The 20,738-nt window shown below is 41.5% G+C and overlaps 1 protein-coding gene across 1 annotated transcript; it reads right to left on the bottom strand.

Annotated features, from left to right (window-relative positions):
* Positions 1-1,161: 1,161 nt before the first annotated feature.
* Positions 1,162-20,227, bottom strand: arg2 (arginase 2). The gene is given in 9 exon segments (XM_060925189.1): positions 1,162-1,636; positions 1,639-1,767; positions 2,820-2,956; positions 5,749-5,853; positions 7,703-7,797; positions 8,025-8,184; positions 14,802-14,976; positions 19,624-19,696; positions 19,782-20,227. Coding segments are annotated over 9 exon segments (1,113 nt in total). The 5' UTR covers positions 19,899-20,227; the 3' UTR covers positions 1,162-1,514.
* Positions 20,228-20,738: the final 511 nt, after the last annotated feature.

Genomic DNA, 20,738 nt, shown 5'->3' with positions numbered 1-20,738 from the left:
TGTTGATTTGTTCAGAAAGTGTCAATGGAATGAGTGTTGTGCATTTGCTCCTAGATCGGGCTGCTGTTAGCTCCTGACCTCTCTGGTTGACTTGGTGTCTCGTACGTTTGCTTGCTGTCAAATTCTGAGTCTGATGGAGGAAATGGGTGTGTCCAAACAGGCTTGATTGAGCAACTCCTCAGGTTTCTTTGTTATAGCATATCTTTGAAGAACTGGTTTTGGCTCTAGCTTGTTTGCAACAGGCCTGGCCCAATGTTTTGCCAACAGGCTGCTGCCACACCCACTTTCTCCAGCTGTAAATTACACTTTGGAGACCATAGCCTCTGGCAAACTCACTGTTTGGTGTGTATGTGAGAATGCATAAACAGGAATTGTTTTTTCGTTGTGTGTTGCATTCATAATGACTTGAGGAATACTTTAAACACCATGATGTAAGCCTGCAGTGTGAGCCTCCCTCAGGGTTCTAACTCTTACAATTGAGCTGTAGAACTTGCTAGATGTTTTTAAACCTGTTTACTTGATCAAAATCTCATCTCATCTCTAGCCGCTTTATCCTGTTCTATAGGCTCGCAGGCAAGCTGGAGCCTATCCCAGCTGACTATGGGTGAAAGGCACCCCAGCGCTAACCACTGTGTCGCCCCTGCTCAAAATCAAACGGAAATAAATTTTCCTGGCAGAAAATCAGATTTACAGCACAGGAAGCAGGAAGCCAGACACACCATTGCTTCTGATCACACTTCTTTTTGCCTCGTACCTCGAGTTTTGACCTGTGAAGTCCTGAACGTTGGTCTTGTGAGCTGATAAAGGAAGGCAGGACTGTAGTGTGATTTGGTCATTCATGAATTAAAAAAAAAATTTAAGTAGCATCACACTGCTACACTTCTGCCTCATTTTCTAATTGTTGCTTGGCACAAGTTTAGAAGGGAACAAAACATAAGCCCCTTTGTCCAAAGAGCTTCACAATGGTTTTTGTGGTAAAACAACCTTGACGCCTTTCCTCCATTTTGCCTTTGCTCATCTTCAGTAACTGTTCATTTGAGGCAGAGACTTTTGTCCGGAGCAGTGAAGAGAAACCTGAGCAGCAGGGCAGAGTTCACGTCTCTCGCTATCTAATTACACATCAGAACAACCTTCTCAAATACACACTCCTGTGACAAACTCTGAAATTAACTCATTTATTTATGATGAAACAAACATTCGACTGTTAAATGTAGCCATGTCGAGTGAGAGTCTCACATGGAAGAAAATTCATGATTTTTTTTTTTTAAACAGTCAGTAGGTAGATTAAAAATTCAGCTTTCTGCATAAAATCAGTTAACAGTCCTTTGAAACAAAGTAGTAGAGTATTTACAAGCCTTCAGTCTTAGTTGGCGTTAGTCATGTTGCTATAATTTTCGTGTGCATTTTCCGTGTGAGGGGGAACCACTCTCACTCTCCCTCCTTCCACTCTTCTCACTCCAAGCACTTGTAGTTCACTCTCTCCAAAGGGTTTAAACTCGTAGTTTCTGTCTTGTTCAGTGTTTAATTTTCTTTAGTTCATACGTGTCTAGGTTTAAACTTTGGAATGCCAAGCAGATTTGCGTTTCAGTTCCGAGTCCGAGTCGTCGTGGCTCTACAGGCCGAGTTGTTCGGTGTCCTGGAGCTCACGCGTCTGACCCAGAGACGAAGCGATGACGTCCACGGCAAGACCGGCGGTGGCCTCCACGGCCTCGGAGCTCGCACCCAGCGCCGGATTCACCTCCACCAGGTCCATCGCAGACAGCAAACCTACAGAATGACGAAATGCAGCCGTGCTTTCGTTTATTTATCCGTTTTTTTAGAAGATTGAACAGAGAAATGTGACATGATTAAATATTTCTAAATTATGTTCAAAACAGAATCGCAGATAATCCTGTATTTTAATTTCTGAAATTAAAAAAAAAAAGATTTCTAATGTATAATTCTAACAATCATTATACATCCAGGACACTTTTTCGATGGAATAAAAATGTGTTCTATTCCCTTCTAGCAGGTTCCATTTATTTGACTGATGGTATGCAATATTGTTAGCATATCGTGTATCCTATGTGTATTACATCACTCTACCCAATGGAAAATGAGTGTTGAATATGGTTTGCGATATTGCATGGTTGTCAAGACAACATCGCACGTCAAAGATACAAAATGTCTGCGCTAACGAGTGATTGTGACAATTTGTAAACAAACATGGCCACCAGGTTTGCTTCATTAAATACAGATTGAGAGAATTTTGAAAGAGAAAGATGTGTTGAACACCCAAAAAGAATGGTGTATGTGTAATAATAATAATAAAGGCTGGCTTTTTTGTGGTATCAGATATATTCTATTCAGCTACTCATCTATGACTTGTTCAATATCATGCTAGCTGAATGGAATATATCTGATCTCACGAAAAACAGCCAGCCGATATGATTTAAATAGAACACTGCATAAACACGGTATATGTAATAAAGTCCTAATTACATTTCTGTTAAAATATTTAAAGATATTCAGGAAAATTAATTTGAATCATGCATATATATATATATATATATATATATATATATATATATATATATATATATATAGAAAATTAGCCTTGTTTAAATTTTTCTTTAATATTTCAGTATAATATGCAGTTTATTTTTGTTTACTGACTTGGGTATTATTGAGAAATATACTTCAGTAACTCATATTTCTCATACATTTAGTTTGTTCATGTTTAATATTCATGGCATTTTTATTCTTGAAATCAGATCCTTTAGAATTGATTCAGCATTTCTGTCTTTATGAAGGGGTGTGTGTGTGTGTGTGTGTGTTACCTGTGTTATGGATCTCCTCTGTGATGTACATTCCCTCTCTGTAGGTCAGTCCTCCATTCACTGGAGTTCCTGTAGCCGGAGCCAGAGTGGGGTCGAACGCATCAATGTCAAAGCTCAGGTGGATGGGGCGCTGCTTCCTGTCCAAGGGAATTACAGGTAATTTAGTGTTGCCCCCCTCAAAAAAAACAAAAAAACTTCAAAAATAAAACCACGTCCCTTTGATACAGTTAGTGCCCGTGTGAAAAGCCGCCTTTTTTTTTTTTTGAATAGTCAGCATGATAAACTGTGGAGCCAAACACTACTCCATAATAACAAACCAGCATTAACAGATTTTCTGATACAACTGGACTTTAGTAACTCTGACATATTTGTTGACGTGACCTCGCAAGAGTATCATTCTAATCCAAAGAGAGCACATGAGAAAACCACAAAATCACATTAAATGGTTTCAAATTGCTAAAATAACCACCAAAAAAAAAAAAGGGTTTCTTCATGATTTTTTCTTTTTATACACTACCGTTCAAAAGTTTGGGGTCACCCAGACAATTTTGTGTTTTCCATGAAAAGTCACACTTTTATTTCCCACCATAAGTTGTAAAATGAATAGAAAATATAGTCAAGACATTTTTCTGGCCATTTTGAGCATTTAATCGACCCCACAAATGTGATGCTCCAGAAACTCAATCTGCTCAAAGGAAGGTCAGTTTTATAGCTTCTCTTATGGCCCTTTTCCACTACCCTTTTTCAGCTCGCTTCAGCCCGACACGGCTTGCGTTTCGACTACCAAAAACCAGCACGACTCGGCTCGCTTCAGCCCTGCTTAGCCCCTAAAACTCGCACCGTTTTGGAGTGGGGCTGAAGCGAGCCAAACCGTGCCGAGTGAGGCTGGGGGCGTGAGCAGACACTCCCCTGTGCACTGATTGGTGAGGAGGAGTGTCCTCACATGCCCACACACACCCCGCGAGCGCGCTGGGATCTGTAAACACCGTAAACCCGGAAGAAGGAGAATAATTACGAATTACGAGAATTTCTGAAGCCTTATGCGCCTCGCCTCATCTATACGCTCTTGCCAGTATCTGTAAGCGTTGTCGGTGACAAGCCACAGAACCAAGACCAGCAACACTAACGACTCCATGTCCTCCATGTTTATTGTTTACTATCCGGGTCGTGAGACTACCGCTTAAAAGCTCACTGATGTCACTGTTTGCGCTGCTTAACGACATCACCTGACGTCCACCCACTTTCGCTAACTCCACCCAATGTGTCCACCCACTTCCAGCCAGCACGGTTCAGCGCGGTTGTAGTCGAAATGCAACTCCAACAGCCCCGCTCAGCTCGACTCAGCCCAACTCAGCACGGCACGGCTCAGCACGGCACGGCTCAGCCCGACTCAGCCGCGTTTGTAGTGGAAAAGCGGCATAAAGAGCTCAACTGTTTTCAGCTGTGCTAACATGATTGTACAAGGGTTTTCTAATCATCCATTAGCCTTCTGAGGCAATGAGAAAACACATTGTACCATTAGAACACTGGAGTGAGAGTTGCTGGAAATGGGCCTCTATACACCTATGGAGATATTGCACCAAAAACCAGACATTTGCAGCTAGAATAGTCATTTACCACATTAGCAATGTATAGAGTGGATTTCTGATTAGTTTAAAGTGATCTGCATTGAAAAGAACAGTGCTTTTCTTTCAAAAATAAGGACGTTTCAAAGTGACCCCAAACTTTTGAACGGTAGTATACATTAATACCTCACATGCATGCACAAAGTAGTTTCCGGTGTTACTTGCATTCGTGAAGAGCAAACTATCCGGTAATTTTGCGTCGCCCAAACAGTTCATATTTAAAGGAGAACTGAAGTCATTTTCAAACTTGCTTTATTTCTTAATTAACATGTTATTCAATTACATTTTCAGTTTTAGTAACCTTATATCGTGACTAGTGTCGGCAATTAAATATTATACTTATCGGCCTATTCGGTTTTTCGTCATGTTGAATTTAGTTTGTTTGGTCCACGGTAGGCGTCGCTTGTCCGCGTGATCTTCACAAGACTTCGAAAATGTGAAGTGTCAGTGCTGCCATTTTGAAAACTGTTTTCCAAATGAAATATTGCACAAAAACGAGTTTAAATGACGATTACTGCCTACTTTTCTTCAAACTTTCCTGATTGCTATCAAAACAAACAAAAATTCCGGCTTGATTATGTCAGCATTCGAAAGAGGGCGCGCGCGTCTTTTGACGACGTTGGCAGATGTTGGTCACTTTGATTTGCGCTGTACGTTTTACTTCCGTCCTACGATGTCTCGCACAGGTCTCAACGCATCTCGTTTACGGCCATTGCTTTGACATATGGACTGATATATTACAGAGCAGATTTCAAACACTCAGAGCTTGCTATAGCAGCGACAAAATGGCGATTAAAAAATACATTCCTATATTTAATAAAATGAGAAATAGAATTTTGATGATAAAAAAATTTGCCTTCAGTTCTCCTTTAAATGTGAACAGCTAGCTAATAAGTAGCTAGCCGCTATATGGAGTTTAAGTATATATATCTTTTGATGCTTATTTTGCAGCAAATGTTTTGAATTTATGTTCATTAATTTAATATTGAGTTTTTACATGATAATAGTTTGATAAATAGCCACAAAACTGGTAACCTAACTAGCAAACTCTTACACGGTCATACTGAGTTTAAATGCTAACAGCTAGATACCTAGCTACATTCTAGGCAGCTTAGCTTACTAGTGAGGGGACAGTCGCACTGGGTTATAGTAAAAGTAAAGTGCGTTTATTTTATTTTTTCCCCTGTTTTTGCTAGCTAGGCCACTATATCGACAGGAGCATTAAAGATGTCACAAAGCATCACATGACCTGACTGACTAGCATCTTGTACTCCAGGAAAATAAGTGTGTGTAAATATGTGCACCTTGCCAGCAGATGATCGAGTGTAACTTCCATAACCCTCTGCATCCCCATTCTGTCGATGTCCCGCATGGTGAAGCACTGGATGCCCAGGTTCTTCAGAATAACACTGAGAGAACAGGGGACAAACAAACATGTCATGACAGATTATAAATAAAAAAATATATATACTTTCTGGGCCAGAACTGCCTTATGACCTGCTATTAAAAAGAACTGTTAACGTCATTTCAAAGGCGGACGTTCCTTTCACCAACATGTCTGTCTGTAGTGAGCTGGAAACCAGTCTGTACAGGTCAGCTGGGATTGTGTGCTTATTCTTTCACTGACTTTACACCTTGTTACCAATAAACAACTTTAGATCTGAACATGAAACCAGCCGAAAGGCAGTGACTGAGTTCCATCATTGCCCTGACCAGATCGCTGCTTCTCCACAGAGTCAGAGTTGTTGTTGTTCAGACCATTTTTAACTTGATTTTCTCAGAATTTGGTCATTTACCACTAACTTGTGCTCCCTGATGGGTACTGACCACAAAGGTGAGCCTGTGCTTCCTCCAAAATGTGAACAATCTGGTTGGTTCGTGCTGCCTTGACTGACAGGTGAGAGAGTAATAAGATCCCTCCCACACAGAGTGGCACCACCTCTCGGATGCCTGCCCCCGGATGGCTGTGGCAGTGTCGAGACCTTTTTTTTGACCATGAGCTTTGAACAACTCTTCAAAGAAAAAAAAAGTGAGTGGTGTTCCTGTTTTACAATCATGGCCTTGTGGTCTTTTTTTTTTTTTAAATGAAATGGTGTTGACTTGACTTCTCAGTTCTCTGAGTGACCGTGAGATAGGGTTTATTTCCGGTGAAAATAGAACTAAAAGACTGCATAATCAGGTCGGTCTGATATTCTGAACATAGATCTATTTTTATCAGGCATTGTTATGTCTGATTGGAGACTCAACATTGAATTGTTTATGGTAGCTCGTTGCTGTGCGCCGAAAATTTGAAAAGCCTGTCTGGTTGGGGGGTGATAGTAATTTATTATGATCTCATCTCATTATCTCTAGCTGCTTTATCCTGTTCTACAGGGTCGCGGGCAAGCTGGAGCCTATCCCAGCTGACTACGGGCGAAAGGCGGGGTACACCCTGGACAAGTCGCCAGGTCATCACAGGGCTGACGCATAGACACAGACAACCATTCACACTCACATTCACACCTACGCTCAATTTAGAGTCACCAGTTAACCTAACCTGCATGTCTTTGGACTGTGGGGGAAACCGGAGCACCCGGAGGAAACCCATGCGGACACGGGAAGAACATGCAAACTCCACACAGAAAGGCCCTCGCTGGCCCCGGGGCTCGAACCCAGGACCTTCTTGCTGTGAGGCGACAGCGCTAACCACTACACCACCGTGCCGCCATGATTATTATTATTACTACGTAATACTTTTATGCTGGAGCATTGTGAGTTGGAATGCTTGACTATCCAGACCTGTCGTCAGGAACCTAATTAACATCTGGCACCTCATGGTCGGATGACCTATCGGTGGTCCACCCAGATGTAAGATGCATGGTGTTTCTTCCATCTGACAACCTGGTCACAATACACTTTAGAAAAGCATCTACGTTATACAATATACGAAAAGGACAGTTATTTTCCCATTACGCCGCCAAGAGATGCTTAAAGCAGTCTTCATTTCTATTTTGCTGTACATTGTATATCTGCATTTTGTCCAAGAAATCCACTTGTTGCTTGGTCGCTCTTCTTGAAGCTGTTGTAAATTAATTGTAATTGGATCACTGAGTAAATCCACTTCTGGCAATAACTAGAAGATATTTTTGGAGTTGGATATTTTAATCCGAAAGTTAAAAGGGGCGTTGACCTTCCGCTGTCCCTATATTCCATTGTTGTTTATAGGAGAGCAGCTGGTTAAGACAACAACACTTGATATTTTATCCCTCCACTACTTACTGCTCGCCCGGGTCCACGTCTCTCAGGCCGATGTACACCAGGTCTCGAGCTGAGAGAATTGGTTTCATCCAGGAGAAACCAGGAACCACTGGCATCTACGTGCAAAAACATGAAAGACGAGGTTAAGAGAGGTTACTGTTTAAAGGACAAGTTTTCAGCCTTTCAGTCAAAGACAAATGAGAACAAACAGTTCCGTTATGTCCCGGACCCTCGTTCATTTCAGTGTTCTTGTTTACTGGACAGCGCTTCATGACCCAAATCTTAGATTAACCCACTCAGCACTAGTCTGGATTTACACTGCAGGAAATATGCAAAGCCCCACCTTGTCTTGCAGCTCTTTGAGCAAGAACGCGACTGGCTGGCCATGGAGGTTTCCAGATGGTGAGGTCATGGGAGTGTTGATGTCTGCATGGGCATCGACCCAAATCAAACAAAGATCTGGACGTTGCTGGGCGTGGCCTGAAACTGAGCCAATGGCCAAGCTGCAAAGGGTGAGACAGGTACATTAGTGGGATTAAAGCAGAGAACGTTCAAATAGTGAAAGATGTGGAGGATAATGGAGGGAGTTGGGGCACATTGTATGGAATCCTTTCAACATCGCTGCATTACTGATGCTGTCACGCAAAACCACTTTCAAGTCGAACGTCATGAACCTTTTACGTTCCAGGTACCTTGATTCGTTTCTGTATCAGAATACATTCTAATCATTTACCTGAACAGGAACAAGTTCAAGTCCTTTAAATGTGATTTTCACTTATTAAAGTGTTTATTCTGCATTAGGATTTGAACTTGCAACCTTCTGATCACCAGCAAGAAACTTGAACTCTGAGCTGCCATTTGTGTAACTGCTTAGCAGGCAGTTTAATCCCAGGATGTGGATAAAGGGTGAGATTACTCAGGAACTGTAATTTGGTTTGCATTGTTACAAGTCGATACCTGCTATGAAACAAATGTACAGTTAAGTCATAGCGCTGCAAAGACCTGATGATCCTCCTCTGAACGCGTCTCATGATGAGTTCTCTTTTCTGAAAACTTCCTCCTGGTGAAATTATGGCACTTCCTCTGATGTGCACAAACATGACTCGAGATCTGTTTTTTTTTTTTTTTTCAAGTGCATGCAAAATTTGGACCAATATACAGAGTTCGAAGAGAGAAACACCCTTAAGATGCAGCTTTCAAAACTTCCTGTTGGCCCTCTGAGCTGAACGCAACAAGGTTTTTCCTTTATTGCATTAAGCTGGAACAAGCTGTACTAATGGAAAACTTTCAGTACCACAAAGTCGACTGACTGTGGAGTCTCGTGGGATCATTGAGCAGGATGGTCGCATAGAAGGAGCTCTCCCATAGACCCACCGATTTTACCCTGAAATTCGATATATTATGCGTTTCATCGTTGAGTAGTGACTTATAATGTACTGCTGATCAGTCAAAAGTTGTTATAAGACGGGATTTAATGTACAATGTCGACGAGAACAGCGGCTAAACAAAACCCGGCCATACCAGCGGCTAGTAAGCTAACATCAATGGCTGGAGCTAGCAAGGGGGACGGAGAAAGTGTGCTAGCATCCATGCAGCAGTCACTGGAGAAAGCTATGAAGGAAATGGGAAGAGTTGGGAAACTTTTGACGACACTCCAGACTGAAATATCCGACATAAAAGAAAACAATGTTGTGCTTCGGACGGACATGGACAGTGTTATGCAGCGACTTGAGGAAGCGGAGAGCCGCATTTCCCAACTTGAGGACGAAAACGTTCAGTTACGCCAAGAGGCAAGTACGAGTTCTAAAACCTGCGAGGAGTTACGCTATGCAGTGGAAGATGCAGCAAATCGTGACAGGCGCCAAAATTTAAGGCTCATCGGGCTGAAGGAAAAACTGGAAGGTAACAAGCCGTCAGACTGCGTGAGAACTATCATCTCCGAGGCCCTTGGGATTGAACTGGACAGAGGTCAGCTGCAGCGAGTGCACCGAGTCCCGACTACTATGTCAGAGAACACCGACAATCTCTCACCAAGACCTATCATCATTCGCTTTCTGAGCTACTTGGAGAGGGAGAGAGTGTTGATGGCTGCGAAGAAGAAATATAAAGACAAGGAAGATGTAATATGGAAAGGCTGCAAGTTGTCATTTTTCCCTGACATGACAAAAGAAACGGCAGCAAAGAGGAGAAAGTTTAAGGATGTTAAAAGTCGGCTACACAGACTGGACGTGCGGTTTACACTGGGCTTCCCCGCAGAGATGCGCTTCACCTGGCGAGGAAAAAAAGTGAAGTTCACGGACGACAGAAAGGCGATGGACTTTCTGGACAGTCAGACGGGACAGCAAGATGTGGAGGAGGAGGTGTCCAATGGTCGTGAGTCAACAGATGAATAACTAAATTCCGAAAAGAAGAAAGGATTTGTTACGTTTTGCGCTGTGGCCGTTTGCCATTTTGTTCCTTAAGACTTTTAGACGTGAGTATATGAGTGGACAATTGATTTGAAGTGCCTACTACAACATGGCTTGCTGAATATCAGGATAGTATTGTCCGAAAATGTGATATCAGAATAAAAGTTCTACTGACTAGGTCAGCAACAAGGGAATATTTAACATTTCAACGATATTATTATGGGTTTGGAGGGTAATGGGAGGGGAGGGGATTATTGTTGATCATCTTAGCGTACCTCATGGGCCTGTTTTGTGGGGGGTATCACAGGGGTGGTATTGGGTTTACATTTTATGTTTTTTGTTCTGAAAGGTTTTTGACAGAATGTGTGTTTTGTTTTGATCGGCAGCTTGGCAGCACTCCCCTTATTGTTTATATATTTTACTTTCTATGGCACACAGCTTTCATACATCTCAAGTCAATGGTATTAAGCTTAATTGTTAAAAAGAACACTAATGAATAACTGTGTTAGGATAGTATCCTGGAACGTGAATGGTTTACACAACCCCATTAAAAGAAAAAAATGTTTATCATATCTTAAATCACAACAAGTCCAAATAGCCCTTATTCAGGAGACACATATGGTTGAATCAGAGGCTGCAAAACTGAAAAGAGATTGGGTGGGCCAAATATTCCATAGCTCATATAGTAGTAAAAAACATGGAGTTGCCATTTTGGTACATAAAAATCTTAATTGTGTTATTATTAAGCAGCAAAAGGATGATGAGGGGAGGGTCATATACATACAAGCTAAAATCAATGGAGCACAAGTTACTATATGTAATATTTATGCACCAAATGAAGAAAATCCATCTTTCATAAAATTAATGATTTAGTGGGTAATGATAGTGGGGGTCCTATAATAATAGGTGGGGATTTCAACCAAGTTTTGGATGGAGCTCTGGATAAAACCACCTTTTCTAATATTATTCCAAAAGATAGAATGGCTATTGGTCTTATGATGGAGGATATGGGTCTGACAGATATATGGAGGCTTGTTAATCCGAAGGATAAAGAATATACATTTTACTCCCATAAACATAAATCACAATCCAGGATAGATTATTTTTTAATTAGCAAAGAATTGGTTAATAATGTCACAGACTGCTCCATAGGGCCGATAGCCTTGACTGATCATGCAGCAGTACATTTAGGAGTATTGATTGGATCAGAGGGTAAGAGAGGGAGTAGGTGGAGATTGAATGTTTCTATGTTTCAGGATCCTGTGTTCTGTAGCCAGCTTGAAGAGGATCTTAGCACTTTTTTCTCTGAAAATATAGGCTCAGTAGATAGAATAGGAACGGTGTGGGAGAGTTCTAAAGCATATATTAGAGGGAGGATCATAGCTCAGTGCAGTGCGAAGAAAAGAGAACAAAGAAACAAACTTAAGGATTTAGAAAATCAACTTAAAGATTTAGAGAAGAAACTGGCGGGGAAACATGATGATGTATTGCTGAAGGAAATCTGTGACCTCAAATTTCAAATAAATGATATATACAATAGAAAGGCAGAATATGCTCTATTCAAACTTAAAACAACATATTATGAGAGTGGGGAAAAAGCCGGCAAGTTGCTGGCTAGACAGTTGCGTCAGAAAGAAGCAAGCTATGCTATACCAGCAATTAAAAACAAGAAAGGGGAATTAATGACTAAAGCAATGGATATTAATAACATTTTTGCAAGTTTCTATAACCAGTTATATACATCAGAGATTAATCCTGAATCGAAGGAATATGATGCCTTTTTCTCTAAGATCAGCCTCCCAAAAATATTAAACAATGACAAGGAGTTACTAGATAGCCCTATTTCAGTGGAGGAAGTTAAAAAGGCAATTAAATCAATGAGTGCTGGAAAGTCACCTGGTTTGGATGGTTTTCCCGCAGAGTACTATAAGAGATTTAGTGACCTTCTTGCACCTATTTTGACAGAGGTTTATGAGGAGTCTTTTTCAGTTGGCAAATTACCAAATACATTCAACGAAGCTTTAATATCCTTAATTGCCAAAAAAGATAAAGATCCTGTTGATCCAGCTAGCTATAGACCGGTTAGTCTCATTAATGTGGACTGTAAAATCTTAACAAAGGTCCTGGCAACCAGATTAGAAAACCTCTTGCCACAGTTAATACATTCTGACCAGGTAGGTTTTATTAAAGGGAGATCATCCTCTGATAATGTAAGACGTGTATTGCATCTGATGCAGCTTAATCATAAAAACAACAATGCAATAGCGGCCATATCATTAGATGCCCAGAAGGCGTTTGATAGGGTAGAGTGGGGCTTTCTACACTACACCCTAAGAAAATTTGGATGTGGGGAAGATTTTATCAAATGGATAAATATTATTTATTCTGATCCAAGAGCTGCAGTAATAACAAATGGAATAATATCATCCTTTTTCCATTTATCAAGGGGTACAAAACAAGGAGATCCCCTCAGTCCGTTGCTCTTTACACTATTTTTGGAACCATTGGCAACAGCAATTAGGGGTGAGAGTGCTATCAAAGGGATCTTGCATGGCGGAGAAGAACATAAAATATTTCTTTATGCAGACGATATTTTGTTACTTTTAGAGGACCCTTTACAGTCGATTCCTAATGTTTTATCTACAATAGAGTCTTTCTCAGCATTATCAGGCTATACAATAAATTGGGAAAAATCTGAGTGCATGCCAATATCTAAAGGATGCAGTCAGAGCATAATGACAACGTTCCAGTTTAAGTGGATCCAAACTGGAATGAAATATTTAGGTATTAAACTGTGCCCTGATCTGGCTAATATAATTGACATGAATATGTCCCCTTTACTTAAGATGATAAAGTTGAATTTGGAAAAGTGGAGGGTAATTAACCTCACGTTATGGGGGAAGATTAATGTAATTAAAATGATAGTCTCCTCACAATTTAACTACATTTCCATGATGATACCAGTACATATTCCAAATGCCACTTTCAAACAGTATAATAAGTTAATTACAGAATTTCTATGGAATGGGAAAAGGCCCAGAATCAAGCTTCAAAAACTATTTGCCTCACGTGATGTTGGTGGGATGGCCCTTCCAAACATGGAATTATATAATATTGCTTTTGAAATGAATAAGCTGGCAAGATATTGGGGTATGGGTGACTCCAAGCCAGGGTGGGCTAAGATTGAAGAGGGGCTTGTGGGCCCATCTAGTGTAATAGAATATTTGTCACAGAAAACTCAGGCAGGAGGGGGTAATTTAATTTTAGATCATTCACGATGGGCGTGGGCAAGAGTGCATAAAATTTTGGGGATTTCACAATATAAACAAAGCTACTCTTCTATATGGAATAATCCATCTATCTGCATAGGTAAAAAGGTATTCTTATGGCCAACTTGGTTGGGGAAGGGTGTACGTATTGTTCAGGATCTATATAGAGATCAGACATTTCTGTCTTTTGAGGATCTCAAACAACAATTCAACTTAAATGATAAAGGGGATTTTTGGAGGTACCTACAATTGAGAAGTTCTGTTGGATCTGTTTTTGGTTTGGAAAGAGAAAAGAAAGAGGATAATGTAGTGCAACAGTTTTTTAATGCTCCACCTATTTTACATGTGCACTCTGCATCTGTTTTCTATAGTAAAATGTCAACAATTCAAATGGGAATGTGTGAAAACTTAAGGATTATGTGGCAGAAAGATCTTGATACAGACATTAATGAGGAGGTGTGGAAAAACATTATTTTAAATGTTGGAAGAGCTACAAGGGATGCTAGAAACAAATTTATTCATTATAAAATTGTGCATAGGTATTATTTTACACCAAGTAAGCTATTTCGAATGGGTTTAATAAAGGACAGTAAGTGTTGGAAGTGCAAGAAAGAGGTGGGTACACTTCTACATGCACTGTGGGATTGCCCCCTAATAATGCCCTTCTGGAAGGCAATATTGAAAAAATTTGAGGACTGGCTTGGTCAACCTTTGCCAGAGTCCGCACAATTCTGCCTGCTAGGAGATAAATCCTTGATGCCAGTGGGTCTACCAAAAGCTGAAGGCAGACTTGTGATGACAGGCTTTCTGGTAGCGGCTAGGATTATTCTACGAAAATGGAAGAGTCCTTATAGACCAGAAATAAAAGAATGGCTTCAACTTATGTCAGAGACAGCTGCTTTTGAAGCCATGATTTCAAGGGTACAGAAGGAACCAAGTAAAGCTAGCCATGTATGGGTGCATTTTGATTATAGTGTTGGAGTGAACTCTTAAAGAACTTGAGGTGTGTTGTATACTTATTGTGAGTATGTAGTATGTATGTGCTTTAATGTGCCTATGAATGGATTATTGGGGAGATATGTCATGTTCTGTGTTGCTGCCGCCGATATGTGTTTTTGTATGTTATGTCTTCTTTCTGTAATTGCTATGTAAAAACAAAATAAAAATTTCAATGACAAAAAAAGTCGACTGACTGTTCCTTGTAAATTACGTCCCCGACCATCACTGATACTACACAGCCTGTCCATGTTTGTTTTCCTTGGTCTAACACACCAACTTTGACCTGGCTAATAATTAGCTGATGAGCTCAACCGGGTGTGTTTGAGCAGAAGAAAAACTCGTGTGCATGACTCGAGTGAGAAACCCAACCTCAATTTAAAGGAGATATTTTTGTTGTTATTATTATTATTAATTATGAGGTGAGATTAAGGATTGTTAAGGTACCTGTGATCGCCTCCCAGCATGACAGCTGTATGCCCCGCCCCCACTGCTCTGCTCATGGCATCCGACAAAATCTGATTGGCTTGTCCCACCGTTCGTGGGAAGGGAATGTTCATGAATCGGTCGTCCTCTTTCAGGTGTTCAAAACTCAGGTCTCCGAAATCATGCACGGCATTTTCTGAAGAAAAAAAAAAAGATGCATGAAACCTTGGAACATTCAGTGCAGTGATCAGCGTAACACACAGTTGATCGCAGCAGCTTATCACTTGCATTGAGACCTTGAGCTAGTTTAAAAATAAATACCTTCCCCTGTACACAACCTCTGACCAAGCACACACACGCATTCCTATCCCTTCCCTCCTCACTGGCATCTAGAGAAGTGTTATTTGAGCTTGTTTCTGGGGACTGCCTGCCTTTGCATTTTCCATCCACCCCTTTTTCCCATAATGCACCACTCAGGTTCTGTTCAGAATTCCTCTGGAAGCCAGGTGGCCACCGGCCAAGTCTTAATGAGTGGAACAGGAATGAGGTAAAGAGCAAAATGATGGATCGGGGCGTGTGGTGTAAACGGGATGTGTTGGGTGTTGCATTTGATACATCGCATCCAATTCGAACAGGGTTACATAGGTTCGGGTGCCGGTTTCATATTACTCGTCCGATCTTGACTGGCGCCCCACCCCCCTCTCATGCCACCACATTCCTTTTCTGTCTGGACAGGAATAGACTCGAATGCCAGAGCCATGGTTAAGGCATCAGAGTGATGAGCATACTTGAAATCTTGCTAGTTGAAAGTTCAGATGGATTGGAAATGTATGGCGCTGGCTCAACATGTTTACTGCCCAATCACCGTCATATCTAATGACAGACAAATCGTAACTTCTAGTAAGACTGATGAGGACATTCTGATCTCCCCAGAAAAATAACACCACTGGTTGATTGTGTCAGTGTTCACCACGGTGATTACCACAATTCCTCTTCCAGCTCACACTTGTGATTTAGTGACAGTCTGTGTGGCGTTGATACCAATTACAATTAGTGTGATTTTCATTCGAATAAAACAAGCTTGGAATGTAAAAATATCTGGAAATAGACCGGGAGACAGAGCAGCTGAATTTACTTATTCCAAATTGTTTTCTTGCTGTCATTTCTGCAGCGAAAAGTAGTTTTGTGTAACGAAGCGTATAAAATTTGAATCCTTAAAGGTTTTGGCTGCATGTGTATCCTTGCCATGTGTGTTGTAAACAGATCTAATACACAATAGTACACACCACTGTGCCCCTATCTGCCTTCGAGTGTATTCCTGAGCATTCAGCCTCAAAGTGACAAGACTCCTTTTTTTTTTTGCTTCATATTGTGCAAATTTGCAGTGTTAATGACACCTATGTAAGAATAAAAGCTTGATTTAAGTCACTCTGTTCCCTTTAAATGAGGTCGAAAGCAGATCATGCCACCATGGAAAAAAAGCAGCACACGCTCAAGATAGCCTGTGCTACTGGATTACAGGCACGACGCAATGTTTATCCCTTTCCTTGCTGGCACACGGACAACAGTGACTTGCACATTCTGCAGGTGAACTTAGGAACTGGCCACAAATGAAGGGCTGTTTGGATTTGAACCTATAATTTAAGATCTGATATAAATTGGAACCCAAATGTCTCATTTCATGAATTAACTTGCTAAACTTAAGGCTAGTTGAAGAGCTGAACATGCAAAAGGATCTCCCTCTGATTTGAAATGACTTACATTCTACACAGGGGAAGATCATGTGCAAGCATCATTTAAAGTAGTCCCAAGCCATAAACCCTGTCTGTGTCTAGGAAAAAATTAAAAGATAGGTGTGCCAATCTTCAAATACCTTCCGTCTTTAAACAACGCACACTCTTGCATGCAACACGGCGTAAGGCAGCTTCTTGGCTCTGATTCCACAACACGAGAAACATGAGTCATCCTGAAACACCCTAACAGTAAAGTTAAGTTCTTTTAACGCTCTTATCCTCCAGAAGATCAGGCCACAAATATTCACATTGCAAAAGCCAATGGCGCTGATGACAGTAATGAGGTAAACAGAGTCTGAAGGAGTAAGGGGTGGGGTCGTGTTCCTGATTTTTTCCAAGTCCATCCAGACAGGAATAGATTTGAATTTCAGTGCCATGTTTCAGCTGTGAAAATGAACGCGTTGCAAATAAATGCAAAGGTCAAAGGGAGTCGAGGGCTGTGTAAGGATCTCTCAACAGGGTGTTCTTCATTCAAAAGTGCATCATTTTGAGCTTTAGTTAGAGGATCCAGAACAATGGTTCTCAAAAGTGGGGCAGTTTTGTAATGTATTACTAAAGAGGGGTGTCACACGACAGTAGTCAACAACTAATCATTCACTGCTAAACTAACCCTGAGCTTGGAGCAGAGGGAGAACCGTGACAGCTCCACCTTTTGGACTTTTAGTCTAGATTCTTTACCTGAAAATGTTCGTGTTTGTGTATCTTTACTCAAAAAGGTAATTTTGGACCATTGTTAAATTAGATATAGACTACAGCCAAAAGTCACAAAATATTTCCACTGTGCTAACAGTCTGCATTTGTCTGTTTTAAACAGTGAAAGAGTTCTGGCTGATGGATAGATATACAGGTAGTCGTCGACTTACGACTGCGTTTGGTTACGACTGACCGGTCGTAAACCGATCAGGTTGTAAGTTGGCCTATGTTAAATGAACGTAAGTATATTGTGATGTGTAATGATATATTGTAATGATCTTAAAGTCTTATTTTATCAACATTTTCTTATTTCATTACCTTGGCTCATTATTTGGTTTAAGTCAAACACTGCATACTACACTGCGTACAGTACAATTCGTTTAATATGTGCAAAACAAAAAATATGAAATACAGGTGTGAAAAATAGAAAACATTTTAGTTTGAAACATACCAAAATACAAATGTTAAACATAGCAAAATACAAAATTTAGTGACCGATGGCATCACTGGTGCTTGGCTGTGGGTCGTCTACGTCATCATCAGCTATTGCAGCGCTCGGGCTGGCGGAAGCATTTGCTCGTTTCATAAACCAGGAGCTGGGGCGGAAACTGTATGACGGAGTGCGCGAGGGAGCACGAGAGAGACTGTGCATGTGCCGGGAGCTGGGGCGGAAACTGTTGTACGCGGCGAGAGGCGCTGCCGGGAGCTGGGGCGGAAACTGTCATACGCTCAGCTGGGAAACACTTACCAGTCATAACCAGACGGTCGTAAAGTTGATAGGTCGTAAGTCGACGACTACCTGTGTGTGTGTGTGTGTGTGTGTGTATATATATATATATTATACACACACACAACCGTTCAAAAGTTTGGGGTCACCCAGACAATTTTGTGTTTTCCATGAAAAGTCACACTTTTATTTCCCACCATAAGTCGTAAAATGAATAGAAAATATAGTCAAGACATTCTTCTGGCCATTTTGAGCATTTAATCGACCCCACAAATGTGATGCTCCAGAAACTCAATCTGCTCAAAGGAAGGTCAGTTTTATAGCTTCTCTAAAGAGCTAAACTGTTTTCAGCTGTGCTAACATGATTGTACAAGGGTTTTCTAATCATCCATTAGCCTTCTGAGGCAATGAGCAAACACATTGTACCATTAGAACACTGGAGTGAGAGTTGCTGGAAATGGGCCTCTATACACCTATGGAGATATTGCACCAAAAACCAGACATTTGCAGCTAGAATAGTCATTTACCACATTAGCAATGTATAGAGTGGATTTCTGATTAGTTTAAAGTGATCGTCATTGAAAAGAACAGTGCTTTTCTTTCAAAAATAAGGACATTTCAAAGTGACCTCAAACTTTTGAACGGTAGTATATAATAGATAGATAGATAGATAGATAGATAGATAGATAATGACTCTCAAACTTGCCAGCCATCCAGCCCTGCCCAATTTCCTGCCTGAGAGATTGGAATGCAGACTACTTGTTTGAGGAGCTGCAGGATTAGGTTACTTTTACATCGTTTGTATCTTAAAGAACTCAAATATACCTTCACTTTATATGGAAACATATTGCGTCATAACCCTAACATAGCCTTCCTCTTTAAAATAATCAACTAAAAGCAAGGCTGAAACAGCAAGATCTGGCAACCGCGCTATGACGCATAGGCGACAGATGCGCTCTCTCTCTCTCTCTCTCACACACCGCATCCTGAGCTGAGCCACGTTTGAGAAGTTAAATATGGCGGTCCCACATGAATACATGCACTGCAGAACATTTAACAACTTCATTACTTTAGTGGAAACGCTTTTCAAACATTATTATTATTATTATTATTATTTCTACCTGTAATGTGCAATTTTTTCCGAGCCTCTCAATAAGGCAATATTTCTATACTTTTTCACAGTAGATAATGCAAATAGCCCTCTGTATTTAATCCTTCGTTTGTCTAATTTTTATTTCAGTTTTATTTGTTATCCGTTTGACATTTTCTTGCTACTGTAACACGTGAATTTCCCCGATGTGGGATGAATAAAGTGAATCTAATCAAATCTAATAATATCCGTGTTTAGCCTCCTGGTTTAGGGCCAACAAGTTCTGGTCTGTGTCCCTGGACACCACATTGGGTTTTACTTGGCAGTTTGTTGAAGCACTAAAATTAAATTAAATTAAAGACCCCCTCCCCTCCGTGCAGGAATAATCGGAAATAATGACGCATGCTGAGTGGAGGTGACGCACCGGCGCGCACGTGCCCTCAGAGACACCATCAAAGTCTTCCACGACATGTCAACTCTTTGATTTCGGGTTTGTTTGCTTTTTTTTTTTTTTAATTGTTTCATTTTGTTCGGACTCACCCAAGCTGGTCAGTCTCTCCACCAGTCCCGCATCTCTGATGGCTTTGGGTCCGAGCTCCACTCCTCTCCTTTTCTGAAGGACACAAATTCATCACATCACATTTCCGGAGTGGATTTATTGGTTTATTGACCCGCAGGCGCGCTCGGTTCTTCCTTACCTGCCCTTTGGAGAAAGGCGCTCCGATAACGGCCACGGACAGATGAGCGCGGCTCTGCGGGCAGCACGAGCTCAGCGCCGACCGGAACACGCGCGCCAGCGGCCCTCTCACTGCCATCACGGGCACCTGACCGGCGGGGGGGGAGAAACAAACAACACAGTCAGTCAGTCAATCAGATCCACAACGCCGAGCTCTAACCTCGGACCTCTAACCCTGGCGAGGGTCTCGAACTGATGCCGAAAGTGTGAGAGTCTGTGGGTGGGTGGGTCACTCCTCCTCCTCTCTACAGATGGATCATCTCGGCTTCATTCATATTCATGAGGCGCGCGCTTTGTCCTGTGAATTCACCGACGGAGTGAAAATAATAATGAAATCCGATTATAAAGCGCTGAGCTCCTCCACACCGGACCCGGAGTTCACCACTGTCCTCGCTTCCCCGCGGTTATTTATAGATTTCCGACGGGCCCGAAGACGCGCCTTCAGCACGACCAATCAGAAGCCCCGAACACGTGGGTTTGTTCAGACTGGGCGTGGCTTAGCACCCGCCTGCTTCACGCGGGTGAACCAGAGGTCCGTTTCACGGCGCTGGAAATTTCCGTTCGAGCGCAGCTTTATGCGGATCTCTGTCGGGCAAACCGGAACACACACACACACACGAGTCCAAGCTCACTGCCTTCCCCAGTGCTGCCATTTTGGGATCTTTTACGAGAAAGAGGCTTGTGGGAGAAAATCTGAGGACAGAACCGTATTATTATTATTATGTAGGCCGAGCCTATATATAGGTCCAGTGGCGGCTCCTGAATTTTTTTTCAGGGGGGGCAATTTTCCCCCGTTATGTCTACACGGACCGTAAATGTCCACAGGACTTAAGTAAATTGACCTAGGTAGCAAATCAATTGGCCGAACTTGTTTTTGCCTGGTAAATTCAGATATGGGCGGCACGGTGGTGTAGTGGTT

This window comes from Neoarius graeffei, chromosome 7 (genome assembly GCF_027579695.1).
Source record: "Neoarius graeffei isolate fNeoGra1 chromosome 7, fNeoGra1.pri, whole genome shotgun sequence".
NCBI classification, from domain to species: domain Eukaryota; kingdom Metazoa; phylum Chordata; class Actinopteri; order Siluriformes; family Ariidae; genus Neoarius; species Neoarius graeffei.
The sequence above is the reverse complement of the archived record's forward strand: the minus strand, read 5'-3'. Positions and strand labels throughout refer to the sequence as shown.